Source organism: Accipiter gentilis, chromosome Z (assembly GCF_929443795.1).
Source record: "Accipiter gentilis chromosome Z, bAccGen1.1, whole genome shotgun sequence".
Classification (NCBI taxonomy): Eukaryota; Metazoa; Chordata; class Aves; order Accipitriformes; family Accipitridae; genus Astur; species Astur gentilis.
In genome coordinates, this window is record NC_064919.1 from 63,052,168 (window position 1) to 63,074,149 (window position 21,982).

Here is a 21,982-nt window from a genome sequence, read left to right on the forward strand (position 1 = left end):
TTCACTCTCGTTGAAGAAGTGCTTTATCCTAATCACCTAGAAAGTGACCCTTGCCTCTGTTCAAGTAGAAATAGGACGTTGTGTGGCCACAGGTTTGCATCCTATCATGGGAGTGACAGAGACTTCACCACTTCTTCTGCTCTACTTAAGCTGCTGCCTTTGTCAGCAGATACTCTGCCTTTCTTTCCATCAGCTACTAATACAATTCCCTAAATGAACTACTGTCTACTGAAGAAATATTGGGGTTGAGTGTTTTGATTACCTTTTCTATGCTTTTTTCCAATAACTTTTGCAACCCTAAAAATACTTTTTTTTTTTTAATAATGTCTTCTAACTGGTTTTGCTATTCTTTACACTCTTATTTCTAAGCCTTTTTTTTTCCGTAAAGCTTCCCAGAAAATATTTCTCCAGCCTTTTTTTTTAACTGAGAGAGATTTGATTGCAGCATATGATAGTGTACTGATTACATATCATAAGGTTTAAAGTTAGCTTTATAAAACATTATTATTTCATTTGGGGAGGGCTCAGTATATTTTTATTGTTGAATGTATTCCAAATTACTTTGTTAAGTATGTAGAGTGCTTAGAGGATGAGACATATGAGAAGACAGTAACAAAATAGTGAATAGATTCTCTACTTCTCTGAGCGTTGTATAATCATTTATACTTGGGCAAAGCAAGTGTGAGTGCTATTAAAACACTGAGAGTATCTTATAAGTGTTTAATGCAAGGTTTACATTATACTGTGAGATAACCATGCACTGGAGAATAGCCCCAGAATCAGCTCAATCTCACACTGGCAAAACAAAGTCAGATCAAAGACTGATATTCCTGCATTGTCAAGAGCATTTAAAGACCTCCCCTTCATTGAACTAATCTTGCAACATGCACCTTACAAAATTTATCTAAAATACATTTGTCAGATGAAATATGACTTTGCTTATGCTTGTGTTTCAAAATTTATGTGCATGCATTGTTTTTACAACTTTGAAAAGTATTTTTGCTTTAATGCAAAAATCTAGATTTTACTGCAATAATTTAATTTGTTATGTGTTTTTACACCTTTTTTTTTTTTCTGTTGTTCTTTTTGCTTTTAGTTTAAAAGATCTTATCCAAGGTGCAGATGTGAAACCCAAGCTGCAGTACATCATGACTAACCCTTCCTTTTCTATGGTAACGATTCAAAGTGAAGATAGTGGGATAACCTGGGAAACCAGCTCGAGCAGATGTTCTACTCCCTGGGCCTCAGAAACTAGTACAACTTCTGATCTTTACAGTATGGAAAGTTCGCCAGTAGGTTCTCCTCCAGGAAAAGTTATCTTTATTATGGATGAAGGTAAGATTGTTCGGAAAAGGAAACGCAAATCTTCAAATAGGGTGCCGATGGCTACAAGGCTGAAGGGAGGCCAGGGCAATAAAAAACGTGACTCTTCTGGAATGCAGAGGCAAGAACCAAGAACTGTTCTAGGAGATCTGCAGGCCTCTGTGTTGAATGTTGAACAAGTGGAAGCACAAGACATAGATGAGGAAATGTTGGATGACAAAGAAGATCTAGAGAACATCACAGAAGAGCCAGTAAAACGTACTCCAATAAGATCAATATTTAGAGAGAGCAGACTGAGAAAAGTAGGGCCTATTCTTGGAGGACCAGTACAAGCTAGAATCCAGCTGTTTAACTCAATTTTTGGAGGGACTGAGCCAGCCCCTGAAACACTGGAGAAAACCAGAATCCAGAGAAGTAGCTCAGTTTCAGGAGATTCTGAACAGTTCCTTGAAACATCAGTAAAAGAAAGACTGCAAAAGTTCAGTTCGTTTTCAGAAGCAACACATCCGAAACCTTTCCAGAGAGCAAGAAGTAGAAATCTTGAAACACCATCAGAGAGAAGAAGGAAGCAAAGACAACAACCCACAGAACATGCGAATCAAAGCTATTCTTCACCAACAATGCCTCTTGAAAAAGAGCTTACTAATAAAGATGATGTTTCATCTGAAAATATTAAACCCATTAAAATGAAAGATACACCGAGCAGATTTTCAAGCTTTGGTGCGGAAACAACTCTTCAACATGAAGAAAAAAAAGACAGACCATCTCTTTCAGAGACTCCAAATCAGGTATCAGGACAATCACTGAAGTCCTGCCCTCCTGAAGAAGCCAGGATGCAGCAAAGTTATTCACCTGCAGCCAAAACATCAATAACTGAGCAAACAACCTCTGTTTCCTTAGAGTCTGATAATAAATCAGAGAAACAAGTGCCACTTTCCTCAGCTGAAAATGCAAACAAGAAACCAGACCAATCTCTGCTGACAGCATCAGATCATCTCGATGAACCGAAGCAGCAGGAAATTCAGCCCGATTCTGCACCACAATCTGTTTCAGCAGATTTTGTTAATGAATTGGACAGACAAAGTACCCAACCTATTTTGCCTACAGCATCTGTGTCAGAACATCCTGAGAGGGAAGCACAGAAGTCAGCAGTTCAGTCCTACTTACCTAGTGCTCCATCAGCTAAATCCAAATATTCCAGTCTGTCTGAAACAAGACAGGAGGATATTATTCCTCAGTCATCAGAAACTGCACAATCTGAGTCTGAACATGTGCTTTTACCATATTCTGTAGATGAAACAGAGAAGCGAGAAACTGAGTGTCACTCATCAGCAACTGCACTGTCAGAAAGTGAGCCTTCAGGTCTATTGTATTCTGGTAAAAAAAAAGAGGGTCAAAAGACCCCATTACCAGAAACCCAAACTGTTCACTTAGAGAAGCAAACAAAGTCTGACCAAGACTTTTCTTCCTCCTTTCAGGAAACAGTGGAGCAAGGAATTAACCAAAGTTCACCTATTCCTGGAAAGATAGATTCTAAATATTTTGGCATTTCATATCCTATTCTCACAGAAACAGAAGAAACTCAGAAAACTTCAGCTAAAAATAAAGCAGTAGATTTGGATCACGCTGATTTTTCCATTGAAAAAAGCAATCAAGCAGAGAGTGCACAAATGGAGATGGAGCATCCAGATTTCTCATATTCCAGCAAAGAAACTGGAGAATCAGAGAGAACACAGATGGAGACAGAGCATCTGGACTTCCCTTTTTCCAAGGAAGAAACAGAGGAATCAGAGAGTGTGCAGCTGGACATGGAGCGTCCAGACTTTTCTTTTTCCAGGGAAGAAATGGAGGAATCAGAAAGTGCACAACTTGAGACAGAACATCCAGATTTCTCATATGCCAGGGAAGAAATGGAGGAATTGGAGAGTGCACAGCTGGAGATGGAGCGTCCAGACTTTTCTTTTTCCAGGGAAGAAATGGAGGAATCAGAAAGTGCACAAATTGAGACAGAACATCCAGATTTCTCATATGCCAGGAAAGAAATGGAGGAATTGGAGAGTGCACAACCAGAGACCAAGCATCCAGATTTCTCATACTCCAGGGAAGAAACAGAGGAATCAGAGTGTGTAAAACTGGGAACAGAATATCCAGAGTTGCTTTTTTCCATAAAAGAAACAGAGGAATCAGAGAGTGCACAGCTGGAGATGGAGCATCCAGACTTTTCTTTTTCCAGGGAAGAAATGGAGGAATCAGAAAATGCACAGCAGGAGAGGGAGCAGCCAGATTCCTCATATTGCAAGAAAGAAACAAAGGTATCAGAGAGTTCACAGCTGGAGAAAGAGCATCCAGAATTTTTTTCCAAGGAAGAAACAGAGGAATCAGAGAGTGCACAGCTGGAGATGGAGCGTCCAGACTTTTCTTTTTCCAGGGAAGAAATGGAGGAATCAGAAAGTGCACAGTGGGAGACAGAACATCCAGATTTCTCATGTTCCAGCAAAGAAATTGGAGAATCAGGAAGTATACAACTGAAGATGGAACATCAGGAGTTTTTATTTTCCAGGGAAGAAACAGAAAAACAAAAATCTGTTCCTTTTAAACTGAAACAGCTAGAGTCTTATTCCCCTGAAGAAGAAGAGCAAGAAGAAACAGCACAGCTTGTGCTGGTACCTTCAGATTTATCATGTTTGATGCAAGAAGCAGAGAAAGAAAACACTACAGAACTCCAGTTGGTACATCCAGATGTATTTGATACCACCAGAAGAGCTGAGACACAGCAAACTGGGTATCTGGAAACAGCATGTTCACATTTACAATATTCCATGAATAAAACAAAGCAGCAAGAATTGACACAAGCAGATTTGGACAATTCTCTTACGTCGTATTTTGGTGATGAAGGAGAACAGCCACAGCCTGTACAGCAGGATTCACAGCCCGCAGGTAAGCAGTATTCCTGTGCCAAGGGACTGCAAGCAGAAACTACTCAACTGCAGTCAGAGCATCCAGTTTTGTCATATTCTGCCAGAAAAGAAGAGCAACATAAAACCTCACAGCTGAGGGCAGAACAGTTAGAGACATCATATTCCAGTGGCAAAACAGAACAACAGGAAACATGGCAACCAAAGTTGGAACAAGCAGATTCACCATATTCCCAGGGAGAAATAGCACAAGAAGCTGTACAAAGAGACTTAAAAAGTCCAGAGCCTTCACATTTCATTAGTGAAACAGAACAACATGAAAATGTACAACTAGCTTCAGAAAATAGGGATTTCTCATTTACTACTGGAGAAGTAATGCAAGAAGGAGTGGAGTCAGGATCTTTGGGGTCCTCATATTCGACTGATAGAGCAAAGCCCTGGGAAATGGTACAAATGGAGCAGGAGCAGTCACTTCCCTCCTGTTCCACTGTTGGTAGTCAGCAACAGGAGACACCATCGCTGAATGTGGCTCAGCCAGATATATCATATTCCTTTGGCAGGATGGAACAACAAGATGTAGTACAAAGAGAGCTGGAACAGCAGAGAACAGCCCAACAAAAAGCTATGCAAATGGAAATGGAGTATTCAGATTTGTCAGAAAACTGGAGGAAAGAAGAGCCACAGGTCACAGACCAAATTAATTTGGCACAGCAAGAAATAGCTCAGCCAGAGTTAGTGCATCCATCTTTGCCATATACTTTCAGTGAACAAATGCAAGAAGAAATGCAAACAGAGCCAGCATATCCAGAACAGACATTTTATATAAGTACGGAAATGCAAGAGGATGTGACAGAACACAAATCAGAGCAACCATTTCTTTCATGTTTTACTGGCAAAACAGAGCAACAAGAAATAGTACGTCCAGAGCTGGAGCACATATTTTTGCCATTGTCCAGCGGAAAAGAAGCTCCACTGGAAATTGAAATGAGTTCAGAATATCCAGATTTGTCATATTTCTTTCATGAACCTCAACAACAAAAAAAATTGAAACATCCAACCTTACCACCTCGTTTGAAACAACAAGAAACTGCACCACTGGTGATGGAACATCCAGATTTTTCATGCGACAGTGGTGAAGCAAAACCGGGTGACATCGTAGAGCAAGAGCCAGGACATCCACAGCTCTCATACTCCATGGGAGAAACACAGCAACAATCAGATCATTTGTATTCAATAGGAACCCTGGGTGAAGCAACACAAGATGAAAGTATGGAAGTGGAATCTAAATACCCAGATTTGTCATGTTCTGATGGCCAAAGAAACCAGCAAGAAACTTCAAAATTGGATTCAAAATATCCAGATTTGTCATTTTCCTTTGGTAAAACCAAAGAACAAGCAACTCAGGAGTTTGAGTCTAAACATCAAGCATTGCCTAAAGAAGCCAGAAAAAGAGCTTCTCCAACAACTGCACAAACAGAGTCGAAACACCCAGGTTTGACATACTCCCCTGGCAAAGCAAATGAGCCAGAAATTGCAACATGGGAAATGAAGCATCCTGATTTGTCACATTCCGCTGATGAGACAAACCAACAAGAAGTAGTACTGTTGGATCAGAAACACAGAAAAATTTCTGTTGGCAGAGAAAAGCAGCAGCAAGTGACAAAACAGCAGTTAGAGCAAGAAACGTTATCACGTTCTCCTGGTAAAACAGAGCAATTAAAACATGCCCAGGAGGACTTGAAACAACCAGGTTTATCATTTTCCATTGACAGGCCAGATGATGAAGTGGCCCCACCAAAGGCAGAGCACACTGATGTGATATATCCTCTGGACAACACAGAGGTGCGACAAAGAGTACAACAAGAAACAGAGCAAGCTTACCCCTTTGGAAAAGCAGAACAGAAAATGGTTCAGCCAGAAGTGGAAATTCCACATTTGGCCCATTCTGTGTGTATGTCAGAAGAAGAAGAAATGGCAGAACCAGGGCAGGGACATCCTAACTTGCCTTACTCTGTTTTCAAAGCAGGAGGACTGCAAACTGCAGAGCTGAAACCTGAACACCCTGGTCTAGAATGTCCCCTCAACAAAGTGAAGGAAACAACCCAGCTGGGGTTGGAACAGCCAGATGTGTTGTATGTTCATGACAAAACAGAGCAAATCCCACATGTCCAGCTGGAGATAGGCCACACAGACTTGGCATCCCCCACTGAGAAAGTGGGGCAGCGAGGGATGGAGCACACAGCCTTGGGACGCCCTAATGAGGGACAGTCTGTCAGCAGAGCAGACCATCCACAAGCTGCAGAAGAGAAACTAGGAGTTCCAGATGCATCATCTCATAGTGGAAAAGCGGAGCAAAGAGAAATGGCAAAACCAGAGCCAAAGCATCCTAATTTATCATATTTCATTGATAAAACACAAACAGAAGAAACTACACAACTGATTTTAGGAAATACAGATCTATCATCTTGGCCTGGCAAAACAGAGCAAGCACAAACGGCTCAAGAGGAGCAGCCAGGCTTCTTGCCTTCTTTCAAAAAAGCTGCACAAGGTGAGAAAGCACAGCCAGAATTGGGGCATTCGCAGTTACCTTATTCTGTTAGTGAAGCAGAACAAGAAACTACACATACGAAATCAAGCCATTCAGATTTATCTGCTGGCAGATTAGAACACCATGAAATCATACAACCAGAGGCAGAAGTTATGGATTTATCATATTCAATTGGTGAAACACAGCAACCTCAAATTGCTGAAGTGGATTTGGAGTATCCAGATTTATCACATTCCACTGGCACAGTACAGCAACAAGAAAAGATTCGACCAAAGCAGGAACAGACAGGTGATTTTTCATCATCTCTCAGCAAGGCAGGGCAATGGGAAGGTGCAGGAATGCAGGCAGAACACCCTGAGCTGCAGTGCTCTACGGAGAAAACAGAAGGACTGCAAAATTCCCAAGCAAAATCAGAGTATGCAGATTGGTCATTCTCTGTTGGCACAGCAGAACCTCATAAAGTAACAGAGCCAGAACTGAAAGAACATGATTTGTTACATTCTTTTGTCAAAACAAAGCCGTCATGGGCTGTCCCACTGGAGTCTGAACATCCAGAGGTCTCAGAAGCCACAGAAAAAGTACTGCACCCCAATTTGTCTTCTTCTGTTAGTGAAGAAAAACGAAGTGCACAGCTGGAGGTCAAACAGGAGAGGAGAAGCTATACATTACACCCAGGAGAAACAGTACAACTGAAATTGGAACAGCCGATGTTTTCAAGTTCCCATGACACAGCAGAGCAACCAAATAGAGCCCCACTGGAAGGGGAATTCCTGGACTTCTTGTATTCCTCTGGTGAAAAAGAGCAACAAGAAATGGCAAAACAAGAGTTGGAGCATTCAGATTTATCACATTCCACTGATAAAACACAGCAACAAGAAACCACACAACCTGGGTTAGAACAACCAGGTTTATCATCTTGCCCTGGGAAAACAGAGCAACCACAAACTCTTCAAGTGGAAGCAGAGCATCAGGACTTGCTGAATTTCACTGGCAAAACAGAACAGCAAGGAGCAGCACAACTAGAAGTTGAGCATCGAGATTTGTCGTATTCCAGTGACACAGTAGAGCAGCCACCAGCTACACAACAGAAATCAGAGCCGCCTGTAACACCCCATCCCATTGGAAAAACAAAGCAACAAGGAATGGCACATCCAGAGCAGGAACTTCCCAGTATATTGTATTCCATTTGCCAAACACTGTCACAAGAAGAAACACAAATGGACTTAGGGCAACAAGATTTAACATATGCCCTTGGTAAAACAGGTGAAATGCAAACTGCACAAGGTGAACTGGAACATACAGGTTCATTTTATTCTTCTGGCAAAAGAGAACAAGAAATGATATTGCCAGAGTTGCGACACCCACAGTTATCTTACCCTGTTAGAGAAATAGAAGAGGAAGCTACACATCAGAAATCAAACTATCCAGATGTGTCATATTCTATTGGTCATCAAGAGCACCATGAAATTGAACAGCCAGTGGAAGAAATGGATTTATTGTATCCAGCTGGCAAATCAGAGCACTCACAACCTGCCCAAGAAGTACTGCAACAGTCAGAGCTTTTGGAGTCCTTTGGCAAACTAGACAAAAAAGGAATGTCCCAGCCTGGCTTTTTGCACTCCCTTGGTGAAGAAAAGCAGAAAGCAGCTTCACAGTTAGGCTTAGTGCAACCAGGTTTATCACATTCACTTGGCAAAACAGAAAAACAGGAAGCTGCACAAGTAGGGTTCGTGTCTTCTGATTCTTCATATTCCACAGAAAAAGCAGAACAGTTGCAACCAGAACAACAAAAATCAAAATGTCCAGATTTGTCATACTCTCTTAGCAAAGCAGAGACTCATGGAATCAAACCACCAGACTTATTGTACTCGTATGGCAAAGCAGAACAACCACAGACTACCCAGCTGGAGCATCCAGAGACTTCATATTTCATGGGTGAAATGGAGAGGAGGGATGGGGCCCAACCTGAACCTCAGTGCATTAACTTGCAGTACTCTGTTGTTGAAACAGAGCAACCAGAAACACTTTCTGTATCATACATCTCTGGCAGGACTGAGGAGCAGGGAACTGCACAAACGGACTTTGAACAATCAGATTTATTAAGACCTACTGACAAAGCAGAAAAGCACAAAATGGCCCCACTGAGAGCAGGACATTCAGAGAAGCGAGACACTGGGGCTACCTCATCTCTAACTGCTCAGCTGAAAACTGAACAAGTTTTATCCTTTTCCACTGAGGAAGCAGAGTACCAAAAAATTCAACAATATTCATCTCTTACTGAACTAACAGCATCTGGAAGTCCAAAGTCTTCACCTGTAACTGAAGGCCTGTCCCCCAAGCACTTAGATTTATCTTACACCCACTGTCAAACAGAGCAGTCAGAAACTGCCCAGCCTGAGTCAGGCCTCTTCTTTGCAAGCAAAGAAGCAGAGAATACAAAAAATCGTCTACATGTGCCTGTAGCTGCACAGTCAGAGGCTGAACATGTAAGAGAACAGACTCCACATTACTTTCACACAGCTACACAATTAGAATATGAACAATTAAATTTATCGTATTCTACAGGTAAAGCAGAAACTCTAGAAAGTCAAGAGTATATAACTGCACCTTCAAAACTAGAGTCTGAACCTTCAGTTCCATTTTATTCAGCTGATGAGACACGTCAGCAAGAAATTCCACCTTATTCAAAACCAGCCTCTGAGTATTTGATTCCCTCATGGTCCCTTGCTGAACAGCAAAAGCAAAGCATGCAGCCACTTATTCCCCAGTCTGCACAATCAGAGTGTAAACATCTAATTCCACCACATGATGAAAAAGAATTGCAAAAAATTCAGCTCTGTTCACCTAAAGCAGCAAGCTTGAACACAGTGCAGTTGGAGAATATGTCTCTAGCACACACACAAGACAAAGACAAACAAGAATCTCAGGATCATTCATTGGACACAAAATATTTGTCATCAGAGCAGCTAAGAAGTCCCCCCAAATTCACTACTGAGCAGGATAAGCAAGAAATGCAACTTGATGTGCAGACAGTGCCAAGGTCGTTGACTACAGAGTTAAAGGTGTCTGCTGTAGCAGACCAGCAAGCAATGTCATCAGATTCATTTGTACCCTTTCATACATTACCTGAAAAGTCAGTATTGGTGGCTTTCACTGATGATGAAGAGAAACAAAATATTCCATCATCTTTATCTGATGTAGTAGGCCTGCTTGGAAGGCAGTCTAACATAGGTTCAGGCATTTGTACTGAAGGAGAAGATAGACATGAAATGCAACACTATTTTGCAGAGCAAAGACATACAACCTTAGAGCATCTGGGAGCTGTTTCATCAGATATTGTTTATGAAACTGCAACACACAAAACTCAGCATTATTCTGGTGAACAGGGTAGACTTTCTTCAGGAGAAATGAAGTCCGTTAGCTCTAGTTCTGATGAAAAGCAGAATCCAGATATTCCATCTTTTGGGCTAGCTAGCTGGCTGGCAGAAGAGGTGAAAGCTCGATCAATTAGTCCAGTAAGAGCTGCAGAAGTACACAGGCAAGGAATTCAACTTTCTCCAAATGAAGCTTCTGGTTTTGGATCAAAACAATTCCCAGCTGGAAGTTGCAGTGAACTTACAGTTCATGGTGCTACAAAGAACAAAGGACATATGTTTAGAGTTTCTGATTCAGTGTCAAGTGAAATTTCCCACAGACTGTCCCCAGACACTAGTCAGAGAACGCAAAGGTATGATTTACCATCTCTGGTAGGAGATAATCCAGGTCCAGACAAAGTTCCAGAGCATGAAACTGGCATTAGAAACCCTACAAAAATGAAAGCAATGCAACATCCAGAGGTAGACAAAGTGTCTGAAGTGCCTGAACATTACCTGAGAGGACAAGATGAAGAAATGGAACATGTGAGCATTGTAGAAGAGAGTCAGTGTCCTCCAGAGACTGCTGAACAAAAAGATCTATTTAATATAATTTCAGAAGGTTATGAAATACTCAATATTCATGCTCCTACACATATTTCTTCTGTTGATCAAGAAGAAAGTAAACAGATGCCAGATAAACTAGAATACTTGGAAACAAATCCTTCATTTAAAAGAAAATTATCTGACGATGGCCACAGAGTCCTAGCTTCTGGAACCACAGAAATTTCAGAAAGCTCAGTGTTGGGAAGGCCTGCAAGCCAAAAACTAAAAGGTTTGGTCAAAAATGATGATGTTGAGGAAACTGGAGAAACCCAACAAGAAAATCCCGTGTTGCCAGAAAACAACAATAATGCAGCGTTGGATCATAATAATGGTATGTCCGATATGGATTATTTTGAAAAGTATACATTGATTGATGACAAGTCCCCCATTAAACCACATTTTGAAAGACCGAGCTCATTGTTTCCTGTGACAGAAGATCCCAATGAACCTGTGGAAGAAGCTGCATCTTTTAAAGAAAGTGCTGAGGTAGGTACTTTGGAAGAGGAGTTTTCCTTACTTGAGGATCTGGATGAAGTCTTTTATGGTACTGTGAAAGAAGAAAGCAAAATTCAGTCCTATGCAGATGCTCCAAACCCTTTACCTCTGCAGAAATCAACTGATATTAGCAGTAAAAAGGTTACAAATGTAGAAGATGAACGGAAGTCACCAGGGACCCCACTCTTTGATTCCGAAGAAGGAGTGCTAGAACGATCTTTGTTGTTCCCTACCACTGTTGCTGCAGTTAATCCAGAGCTTCTAGAGGAGCCACCTGCTCTGTCATTTTTGTACAAGGACCTCTATGCAGAAGCAATAGGAGAAAAGAAGAAGGATGAGACTCCCTCTGATGAGGAAAGTGCTAATTCTAATGCATCTTTCCCTAGTAGAAATTCAGACACAGATGATGGAACAGGAATATATTTTGAAAAATACATTCTTAAAGATGAAATTCCAAGTAAGGCCATAGGTCCTCAAAAGGACCAGATACCAGAGGATGAGTCCTTTAGTGGAGGAATTTCATTTCAGAGTTCAGAGGACAAACACAAGCAGGGGTCTGGTGATCTTCAACATGTCACAACTGAGGTTCTGCCAGAAAGGGGTGTTGTAGAGAGAGAGAAAGTCCAGGTTGACAGTGACATTCAAGCAACAATCTGTAAACCAATGCATGCCATTCCTTTTGGAAGCAAAGTAATTCTTTCAGGTGCAAGAACTGATACCACTGAACAAAGAGAAGAGAATGTACCTGTAGAAACAACTGAGGAGTTGCCAGAGCAATCAAGTCATCAAGCGTATAGTCAACTAGTGGATTATCAGCGAGCTGCATATCAAGAAGCTGGTAATAAGCAGGAAGAAGAGCATGATATAACAGCAGTTCCTCAAATGGAAAAATATGTCCCATATGTCAGGACTCCTGTTGAAGACAGTGAAGATGATCAGTATACTCAGGAAAATCGTTCCTGTGTCCCTACCATTCAGCAAACAGAGAAACCAGACTTGCAAAGGGAGAAGCAGCACCCTGATGTTGATGAAGATCTCGCTGAGTCAATGGACTATGACGTGATTACACAAGAAGAACTTTTGCAAGATGAATTATCATCAGAATTAACACATGAGGAGCTATTGTTTGAAGACAGGGACTCCTTTGAGCAAGCTGGTGATAGTTATGAATTTGTTAATGAGCCAGAGCAAAGAACACCTGTTGAGCTTGAAGATTCAGGCTTTGTGGTGATGTATCCTGAAAAATCAACAACAAACATTCCTCAAGTTGAGAGCCCACAAAAAGAACTAAAGAAAGCACAAGCAGACACATATTGTTACCACTGCAAATGCCCAATATCTGCTATTGACAAGCTTTTTGGAGAACATAAAGACCATGAAGTCACAACACTAGATGATGCTGCAACAAAGATGAAGGTAAGAATTAATTTGGGTAAGGGAGGGAGCTACTGAGGCTAATTTCTCCAGACAATCCTGTGTTGTCAGACTCCAGAGAGTAGTTCAGAGGCTAAGTCACAATATCTATAAAATAAAAATTATTCCTAAACACTTGTTGGAGATCTTGAAGGGACACTGTCTTATTAAGGTATTCTCTAGATTTGTTCAGAAGTTTGAATGACCTTGTTTATATGTAGCTGTTACCAGACTTTTCATCCTTTAGCATTCTCACCTGTGTAAGTGTGTTCTGGTTTGTATGTGTGGGGGGAGAAATGGGAAGAGTGTTTCTATGAAAAGAAAATTTTAGTAACATCAGCTCATTTCACTTGAGAAGGTACAGAAACCTCCATATGTAAGGACCAGTATCACCATAAAGTGTTCTCTGTTCCAGTTACATGTGTAGGTTGCTTAGAGACATTAGAGGAGTTACACAGTTTACACTACACAGTTTTGTTGAAACGCCATCCTCATCTTCTGTAAGTTCATGTTCATCTGTGCCAATAGTGTTTTAGCTGTAGCGCAGGTAAGAGTTTAGCAAGTTCTATTTCTTCCCACTATCTCTAAGCTGTACCACTCTACAAGATAGATAAAAATGCCCTCTATTTCAGTAGCCTAGTCCTTTGTTATCAATACTAGTGAAAATGTTTCATTTCTGTGGAAGCTATTCTTCATTAAATTGCCGTTCTGCTTGTGAAAACAGCATGAATATGATGTCTCACTTTTCCCATATCGGATTTGTTCATGTACAAGTATACAGATGTTTCTTTCTTGGTTACCAGCTATTTAATCTCACTCCAGTATCAGAAAGGCGAGGTCTCTTACCTGGCGCTTGTTTGGTTGATGGTAATATAGATTTTGTGTAATTTCACTGAAATTCAAGAAGAGCTTTTATCAATGGTATTTATGTTATCTTTATGTTAACTTATATGCAAAAAAGAGAAATTAAAAGTAGGAGAAGTCAATGTGGCAGTTTCAAAGATCAGTATTTACAAACTTTTATCAATGGTATTTATGTTATCTTTATGTTAACTTATATGCAAAAAAGAGAAATTAAAAGTAGGAGAAGTCAATGTGGCAGTTTCAAAGATCAGTATTTACAAACTATCTCCATGGTGTGCAGATGTATGACAGTGGAGCTGCTTTTTATATATGGCCATTCATGCTTGACTTAGAAGTAAGTCAAGTCATAAAGTCACAGACCCCAGCCATCCCTTGAATGTACCCACAATGCAGCGAGTCAAGTTAAGCCGCAAATAAACATTCCATTATATCTCTCCCTGGCTGCACGGCACAGACATGAAGCCAATATTAAATCTGGCCACAACACCAGCTTGGCTTCATGTGATCTCTAGCACTTAGAGCTCAGGTTACTCTGGGATGGCATTTGTATGTTTCTTGTTACTTCTGTATAATTACTGAGAAAACATTAACATAGCAAAATGCTTCTTGCCTGAATTTTAACTGTAGGAACATAGCTTCACAGTAAATGAAATGAGCTATGGATGGCATCTGTCAGATTTTATAGGTTGTCTTGACAAACAGAAGTTTGCCTCTGAGTTTTGGTGATTGGCCCTAAATATTTATAAAGTGAGCTTTCAATTGTACGGTCCAATGTGACATTTATAATTCATGGAAAATCATATGCTAGTTTTCAACAGATCTAGCTGTAGAAGTTTGCCATAATAGGAAGCTGTTACCAAAGGAAGTTAACCTTCCTTTTAGATTTATGCTAGCTAATTAAAACTAAGTATTTTTATAAATTATAAATGGCAGCTAAGCAGATAGCCAGCTTGTTTTCACAAAAGGTCAAGAAGGACTAAGAAAAAGTTCGGAGTCATCTCTGATGCCTGTTGTCCTTTGGACTGCTTTTGTTTCCACACCTAATCCAACCATGGTCTATAGGAAATATCTTTAAAAATCTGATTAAAAAATCATGACACTGCATAATCTATTAGCTTCATAATTACCTGCATTGTCTTCCTTTTTATGGGCTTGTTCCTGTGATCTCTCGAGGACCCTCATGAGGCTCTGAGTACCCTCAGTCTCTAGCAAAGCTGTGTTGGAATTTGTAACGTTCAAAAACTTGTACAGACACTCAGCACCTTGTTGAACTGAGCTCACTTTTTTTGGTTTGGAAACAGTTTTGTGACTGTTCCAGTTGCTATATCTGTGCCTGTCTTTGTAGCCAAGGCGATACTTGAACTTCATATAGCAATTGTTCCAATGGTGGCTTGTGGCAAAACAAAAACATTCACCTAAAATAAGTTCCATGTAAAAGCTCTATAAAATAACATGCTTATGTTACTGAGACCTTTTAAATTTCAGGATCAGTTAAGTGAATTGCTAATAGCACTGGAAGAAAAGTCAATGAAGATTGAACAGTTTGTGAGTGATATTGAATCGCTATTTAACTCTGTTGAGGTAAGTCCAGTGTTTTATCACACTAGTTTTCTTTCCCACTACAAAATTACTTCTAAGAGATGCTTGCCTTGTTTTGTAGCATCATTGCTTCCACTAAAAAAGGCTGTTTCTCCAGTCCTCAAATTGACTTCTCCCACTGGAAGGTGTTAACTTTAGGGGGTGAAAAAGATTGCTTTTTTTGCACATTATTGCAAAGTGGAATATGTGACTGGCAAGCACTGGAGGAAAAAGTTGCCTTAATTTTGTTTATGCTTATAAAAAGCTCACACTGTGTCTTTATTTAGAATACTGTATGAAGCATCTAAATGAGTTGCCCAGTGTCTTAAGTTCTTAATGCGCAAGTTCTTAACCCTTGAGGACTGTCTTAATTTCAGTTGGAAGTATGGATTTTTAGCTATTTTGTAGTCAGATTTCCTGTCTCAGTGCTTAAATATAGAAGTCAATTTTAAACACTAACAGTAAAAAAAATGTCTGCCATTGTTTTTAATGTATTTCTTTAGCATTACTTCTCCCAGATGAGCTTGCTTACAGAAATAAAGTTTTCTTATTGTCAGGATGCCAGAAGGAGTCTGGTGGATGGCTCATGTATGGGTAATTGAGAATTTCTGTATATTCATTAAATGTTCTAATTTTATTCTGCAGATCAATTTACATTTGTTTTTATTTTGCAGGAAAACTGTAAGAAAAATGCAGAGTTATTGGAAAAGCAGAATGAAGAGATGCTTAAGAAAGTGGTAGCACAATATGATGAGAAATCAGAGAACTTTGAGGAAGTAAAGAAGATGAAAATGGAGTACCTGTATGAGCAGATGGTTAACTTCCAGCAAACTGTTGATTCAGCAAAGGAAGCTTTGGAGACAACAGTAAAAGAAATGGAAGAACTTGATGGATTTGTTTTCCTAAATGTAAGTAAAGGTGGCTTTCATACTGTAGTTTTTATGATACTAGTTAGGAAAGCACTTACACTGTACCTAGGGTGGGAATGAATTATTTACCTTACCTTTTTTCTCCAGATAGCTAAATCCTGCAAGCTCAGCTATTCCACTCTGAAACTGCTAGATCATTTGCTTTTGTCATGTGAATGCTCAGAGAGAATTGCGAAGATGATGCACAGGATGAAAATGTGACTTATGCCATTAAAATGGTTCTGTTTTGTTTTGTGAAGAACAGGCTAAGAGACAGTCTGATAATTTATCCAGAATTAATTATCCACTGAGGAGTAAGAAATGTTAGAGTAAAAGGTACTTTACTGTATGAAAAATATAGGTCAAATAAGAAAGTGTAACTGAAAATTATCTGAAACGGAGTTGTTGGGTTGTGGGGTTTCTATGTTTTTTTTTTAAATGAGCAGACACAGACAATAGTTATGCACTCAAATTATTGAGGCTGTGATAAATGTTTACTGAAAAACAGTGAATAGCTGTGTGGTGCTTAGTTGCTGGCTGGAGTTAAACCATGACGATGGGTTAGGTTTACGAATGTGCATGTGAGGTACATGTCTGTAACAGTCCTTTCTGGATGTAAAAATCATCCCTTGTGAATCTGCATGACTGGAGTTACCTAGCTCATACAGTTATCAGCCATAAAGTGGTTTCAGAGGGTCTTGCAAGTTAATTATTAATGGCCTAGGTCCACCAAGATTGTTCTTGTGCTGCAAGACTTGTCTATAATTGAGCCATGGCACTTTCTCCTCTGTAGAAGTATATCAGCAGTCTTGAAGGGGATGGGATTTCTGGGACAATATCTTCTCCCGTTAAGGAATTAGCACATAGTCTGGAAACTGCAGAGAAACTATACTGGGATGCAAGAAATGAAAAGTTCAAATTACTGTCTAAAGATTGATCATTCATGCAAAATAAAACAGCTTTCTAAATACAAGCCTGCAGCCCATATACCAGCAGTTATAGAAATGGTGGAGCAATATTTGGCTTTCTCTCCTGCTCCAAGCTACGCAATGTCTTAGTATCCTGTAAGAAAGTGAATGCTGTGGTAGATTTTGGGATGGATGAAAAATATAGCTTATTCTCCTAAACTTTGTGAGGTAGTGGATCAGTGCTTTGGCAGAAAGATAACTTTGTAATCTGAAATTATTTTGTGGTGAAATTTGGTGGAAATTATTAGATTCCCTGCCCCTTTCTGTCAGTGATAAAGGACAGGAACTTTTCTGTCCATGAGCCAGGAAACATTAGCTGAAGATTCATGGAGCATGGGAGAAACTCTCACTCCATGACTACAAATCTCACCCATCTTCTACTAATAAAAAGTTATGAAGGAGATTTCAGCTGGAATTTGGATTTAAGTGTTCTTTATGTGCAGGTGATTTCTTTCTGCAAAAGCCTTGGTTTACTAAAGTATTTGACTGTTCTCTGGTATTTAAACCTGGATACTGAATACTGACCCCTCAGGAGCTTAAAATCAGATTTAGACTCTAACAGCCTGCTGAGCCAGAGCTCTGAAGTGGAATATTCTTAAGGAACCAAATTCTCTGCTGGTGTGAATAAGCAGCATCCCAGACAACATCAAGTCAATAAAGCTGTGCGTATTTTATGTCTGTGGAGAGTAGCAAGACTGTCAGATGAGTGGCACTTCAACATTTTCAGGGTTTCAATAACAGTTAATACATATCTTTTTTTCCTCCTCTAGTCATCTAAAGAATTGAATAAAAGGTATATGAAGTATGGGTTAAGTGCACTGTAGTGAGTACTGGGCCTAGCATGCTGGATGCTTCATTTGGTATTTGTGAGCTTTGAAAACACACTGCCAATATTCATAGCTACTTTTATAAACCTTGCAAATAATGAAATTAAGTGAAGAGGTTTTATACTTGTTGCTGTAACTGACTGGTTTTGAAGTGTTTTGCACATGTTCTGTAATACATCAATTAAACAAATAGCATTTTAAAATGTCAGCTCAATTTTAAATCTCTATACAGACATTTTTAAACAGATGTTCCTTGTAGTTATCATTATACACACATATACTAAAAAGCATTTTGACCATGCTTCCATCTCTTAGAGATCAGTAGTATGTTCTTTTTTCACTAGTCTGGTTCTGTATTACCTGGTCTCTGAAAGGTTATAATGCAATGTGTCACTCACATGGCTGGGGTTGTTGGACTGTATTTCTGAACACAACTGCAGAAAAAAAAATGAGACTAAGTAGCTTTCAGAAGCTTACCAGGAGACTATGGGCTGATGTTTTCCCATGTCTCTTCATCGGCACTGCCTGATTCAGCATGTTTCAGAGGGCTGGTGCCTCATAACAGCTGCATCCTGGCCTGCCTGCACATACCAGTAAATACATACAATCACAAACAGTTCTTTGCCATGAGTGATTTCCTCAAGGGAGTCATTTTGGTGAGACCCATTCTTTATGAGAGAAGTGTTTGATCATAAGCCCGTATTGCCCCCATAGGTTTTATAAGGTGAACTACAAGCGCTCAGACATGCTGGATGCAGGCTCCTCCTATGCAAGCCCCCAAACGTGCTTTGCCTACACCACCACCACTGACTTTGCCCAAAGGGCCTGGGCGTTGCGCAGTGCATATCAAACATACCCTCATCAGCGCTGCCTCAGCCATCACAGCATTACATATGCTGACATGGTCTGGGGTATAACAATGACATGAGAGTTCCAGTTTGCAGTCAAATTACAACCCCAGAAGAGTGGTCCAAAGAGAATGTGCCAAACACTCCTTCATGGTTCCTATTAATCTGCAGAATTAGGACTATAAATTCGGACTCATCTGTTGTAAGTCAAAATGTGAGAATCTGGCCACATATCTGCATCTAGTTTATTGTGTAATAGAGCAGGTATAATGGGACAAAACAATTTTCCAAAGCTCTCTGTATACTTGGTCTTTACGTGTTTACTTACACACACTAAACTTAAAGTTTATTCTGTTTTGTGCATGGGTTTGGTTATTACTTTACTTTGGTAATACCCGACTTGCTAAAAATGTTAAGAACAAGTCTATATAACAATGCATGTTTTTCTGAAGAAAGCATGTTTTATATTTATTGTGCTTTGTTAAGATTATGCATAATTAACTACTTTTGTGACTGAAAAAGAAGGCGAGAAAGGTAAAACTCTGTTGCCTTGGAAAAAATAATCTTTCTGTTCCTTGGAGCTGCTTCTGCCTCAGAGTTAAAAATATGTTGGGTTTTTTCCTATAATGAACTCAGCAAGTATGGGCTAATTAAGTGGAATCTATGTTCCTTCTCCGTGTTTTTTTTTTTGCTTGCCACAAGCAGCTGCTTTACATTATGTCTCTGGAGTCAGCTGCTGTAGTTTAGCTCTAAGGTTTGTAACCTTTAAAGGCACTGCGTTAGTAAGTCTGCACCCTTGTGCTCTTGGGAGTCTTGCTGTGAACTTCAAATCCTCACGTTCTCATGGGTTAAGTGTATACAGACAGTGTGCACTCTCCCTGTGCTCCTGATCTGAAATTGCAGTATGCTCTATATGTTCAAAATCAGGGAAACAGCTTCTCCTTGCATGTTGTCCTCAAGTTCGTGGGCAATATTTAGAGAAGCACATATCGCGTGGTCTTTGCTTCTGGCCTTTGGAAAACTATGTGACACCACAAGGGATTTATACAGACAGCTATGTGTTTTCTTCCAAATAGGTTACTTTCTGCAATGGATACTACCCTCTCTTTAGAAAAGGTGCCCAGTGCTTTTTCACTGTTTGAGCACTACGCAGACAGTCCAGGACAAAGCAACCAGGACTCCTTAAAACATGTGGCTGGTAAGAATCTCAGAATATTGTCTTTACAAAAGCTAATGTTTTGGCAATGCTTTGGAAATTTTAGGAAGCTAAAAACAGAATCTGAGAAGTATAAATTTGCAAACCATGTAATTAGTAATCAGAGTTGAATGTAAAATGAATTCTAATTGTGCACAAGTGTTTGGCTTATAGTAGGGCACTAAGATGAGCAACAGAGAGAAGAGTGCTAAAGTGGGGGATTCTTGCATCGTTTCAGATATCTGTACCTCAGACTAGCAGAAGGTCTCTTTCTGTAAATCTCTCTAGGCTAAAGTTGCTGTTTCCTCACAGACAGGGACAGAAGAGGCAATCGAAGGGTCTCCTGAGCTGTCTTCCCCTGAGGGGGACAACCCCAGCATTGCTGGTGTGGGGAGGAGGGTAGGGGGCTGGCTGATGGCTGACGTCCCTGGGATTGTGGCAAGTGAACAGAGGCACCTGAAACTTCCATGGGACGTGAGGAGAAAGTGGTTAACCGTAGCTGGAAATAGCCTCTGCTTCAGAGGGCAGCAGTGAAAATGGGGTAATAATGGTGTTTATTAATCTCTATCTGATATTTCATGTCCTGTAAAAATCCTGCCTGTGTAGGCTTTCTGCTCTGCCTGTACATAGACCTATAGAAATTATCTGGATCTGGACAGCTGTCAATGAAGAAATTGTCAGCACCAATTTGTGGATTCATTTTCCTCATAATGGGGCTTCACTCCAGTGTTTCTTTCTCAAGACAAGGTTTGTTTAGGGATCTCGCATCTCACTGTCATACTTTGTGACCTCCCATTCACCATCACATGCACCACCACCGCCATAGTCACTCTCTGGCTTTTCAAGCAAAGCCTCTTTCTCACATGTTTGGTCCCAGACCACTGGAACTAGAACATCGGTTTCCCTAAGGTGATTTGTTTCCTGGCTGGATTTTCAGGTGCTAAGGGACATTGGAGAAGTGCCGTCTTGTGCAGACTCTCCAGAGTCTAATAAGAGCTGAGACCACTCAGCAGTGTCACTATGGGGAGATCATCTCTCTCCTCCACACCACTACTTTTATTAGACCTAGAGGAACTGAATTATCTCCGAGACCTTACCTCCCTGTCAGATTTCTATGAATTTGCCTGTGGCATTCAAAGGTTCTCAGGTGAATTTGGACAGGCACTTGTGCATACAGCGTTATCTCAGCGTCACTATTTAGCAAGTCAGATAAAAAGATCTTTTTGTAACCCACTCTCAGTCAGAGTTTACAGTGGTGCAAATATGCTATGTGTCTTGCTTTAGTTCCTAAAATTCCTCTTGCAGTCCTATGGTTGCAATCATTCTTTCCTCCTGGGCTGCTAACTAGTGGCAAGGTCATCCAGGAGGACAGACCCATTTTGTCATGCTGTGTATTTCCTTTCTCACAAGTCACTCTGTTGTGGTTTCAGCCCAGCCAGTAACAAAGCACTACCCAGCCCCTCGCTCACCGACCCCCCCCCCCCGTCCCCCCCCCCCGCTGCCATGGTCTGATGAGGAGAAAATATAAAGAAAAGCTTGTAGGTTGAGACAAGGACAGGGAGGGATCACTCACCACTAGTGGTCATGGGCAAAAGACAGGTTCAGCTTGGGGAAGAAACAAAACCAATTTAATTTACTACACATCAAATCAAAACAAGGCTATCGGGAAGTAAAACCAAACCTTAGAACACCTTCCCCCCACCCCTCCCACCTTCGCAGCTCAACTCCCGGTTCTCTCTCCCTCCTCCCCCCAGCAGTGCAGGGGAACAGGGGGTAAGGGTTGGGGTCAGCTCCCCACACCTTGTCTCTGCTGCTCCTTCCTCCTCAGGGGGAGGAATCCTCACTTGTTCCCTGCTCCACTGTGGGGTCCCTCCCACAGGAGACAGTCCTTCACAAACTTCTCCAGCATGGGTCCTTCCCACAGGCTGCAGTCCTTCAGGCACAGACTGTTCCAGCACGGGTTTTCCCATGGAGTCATGGCCATCTCCGGGGTCATCCCCCTGCTCTGTCATGGGGTCCTCCCCGGGCTGCAGGTGGGCATCTGCTCCTCTGCTCCCCTCCATGGGCTGGGGGGGGGACAGCCTGCCGTCTCACCACGGGCTGCAGGGGCATCCCCTCCTCCCCCGCTCCTCCTCCCCTCC

The 21,982-nt window shown here is 40.9% G+C and overlaps 1 protein-coding gene across 1 annotated transcript in view; it reads left to right on the top strand.

The window, feature by feature from the left end:
* Positions 1-21,982, top strand: part of CMYA5 (cardiomyopathy associated 5) — a 49,155-nt gene that overhangs the window by 7,046 nt on the left and 20,127 nt on the right. The window contains exons 2-6 of the mRNA XM_049794395.1: positions 1,097-12,656; positions 15,003-15,098; positions 15,770-16,003; positions 17,742-17,764; positions 19,723-19,844. Of these exons, the coding sequence (XP_049650352.1) occupies positions 1,097-12,656; positions 15,003-15,098; positions 15,770-16,003; positions 17,742-17,764; positions 19,723-19,844 (12,035 nt within the window). The remainder of the gene's footprint in view (positions 1-1,096; positions 12,657-15,002; positions 15,099-15,769; positions 16,004-17,741; positions 17,765-19,722; positions 19,845-21,982) is intronic.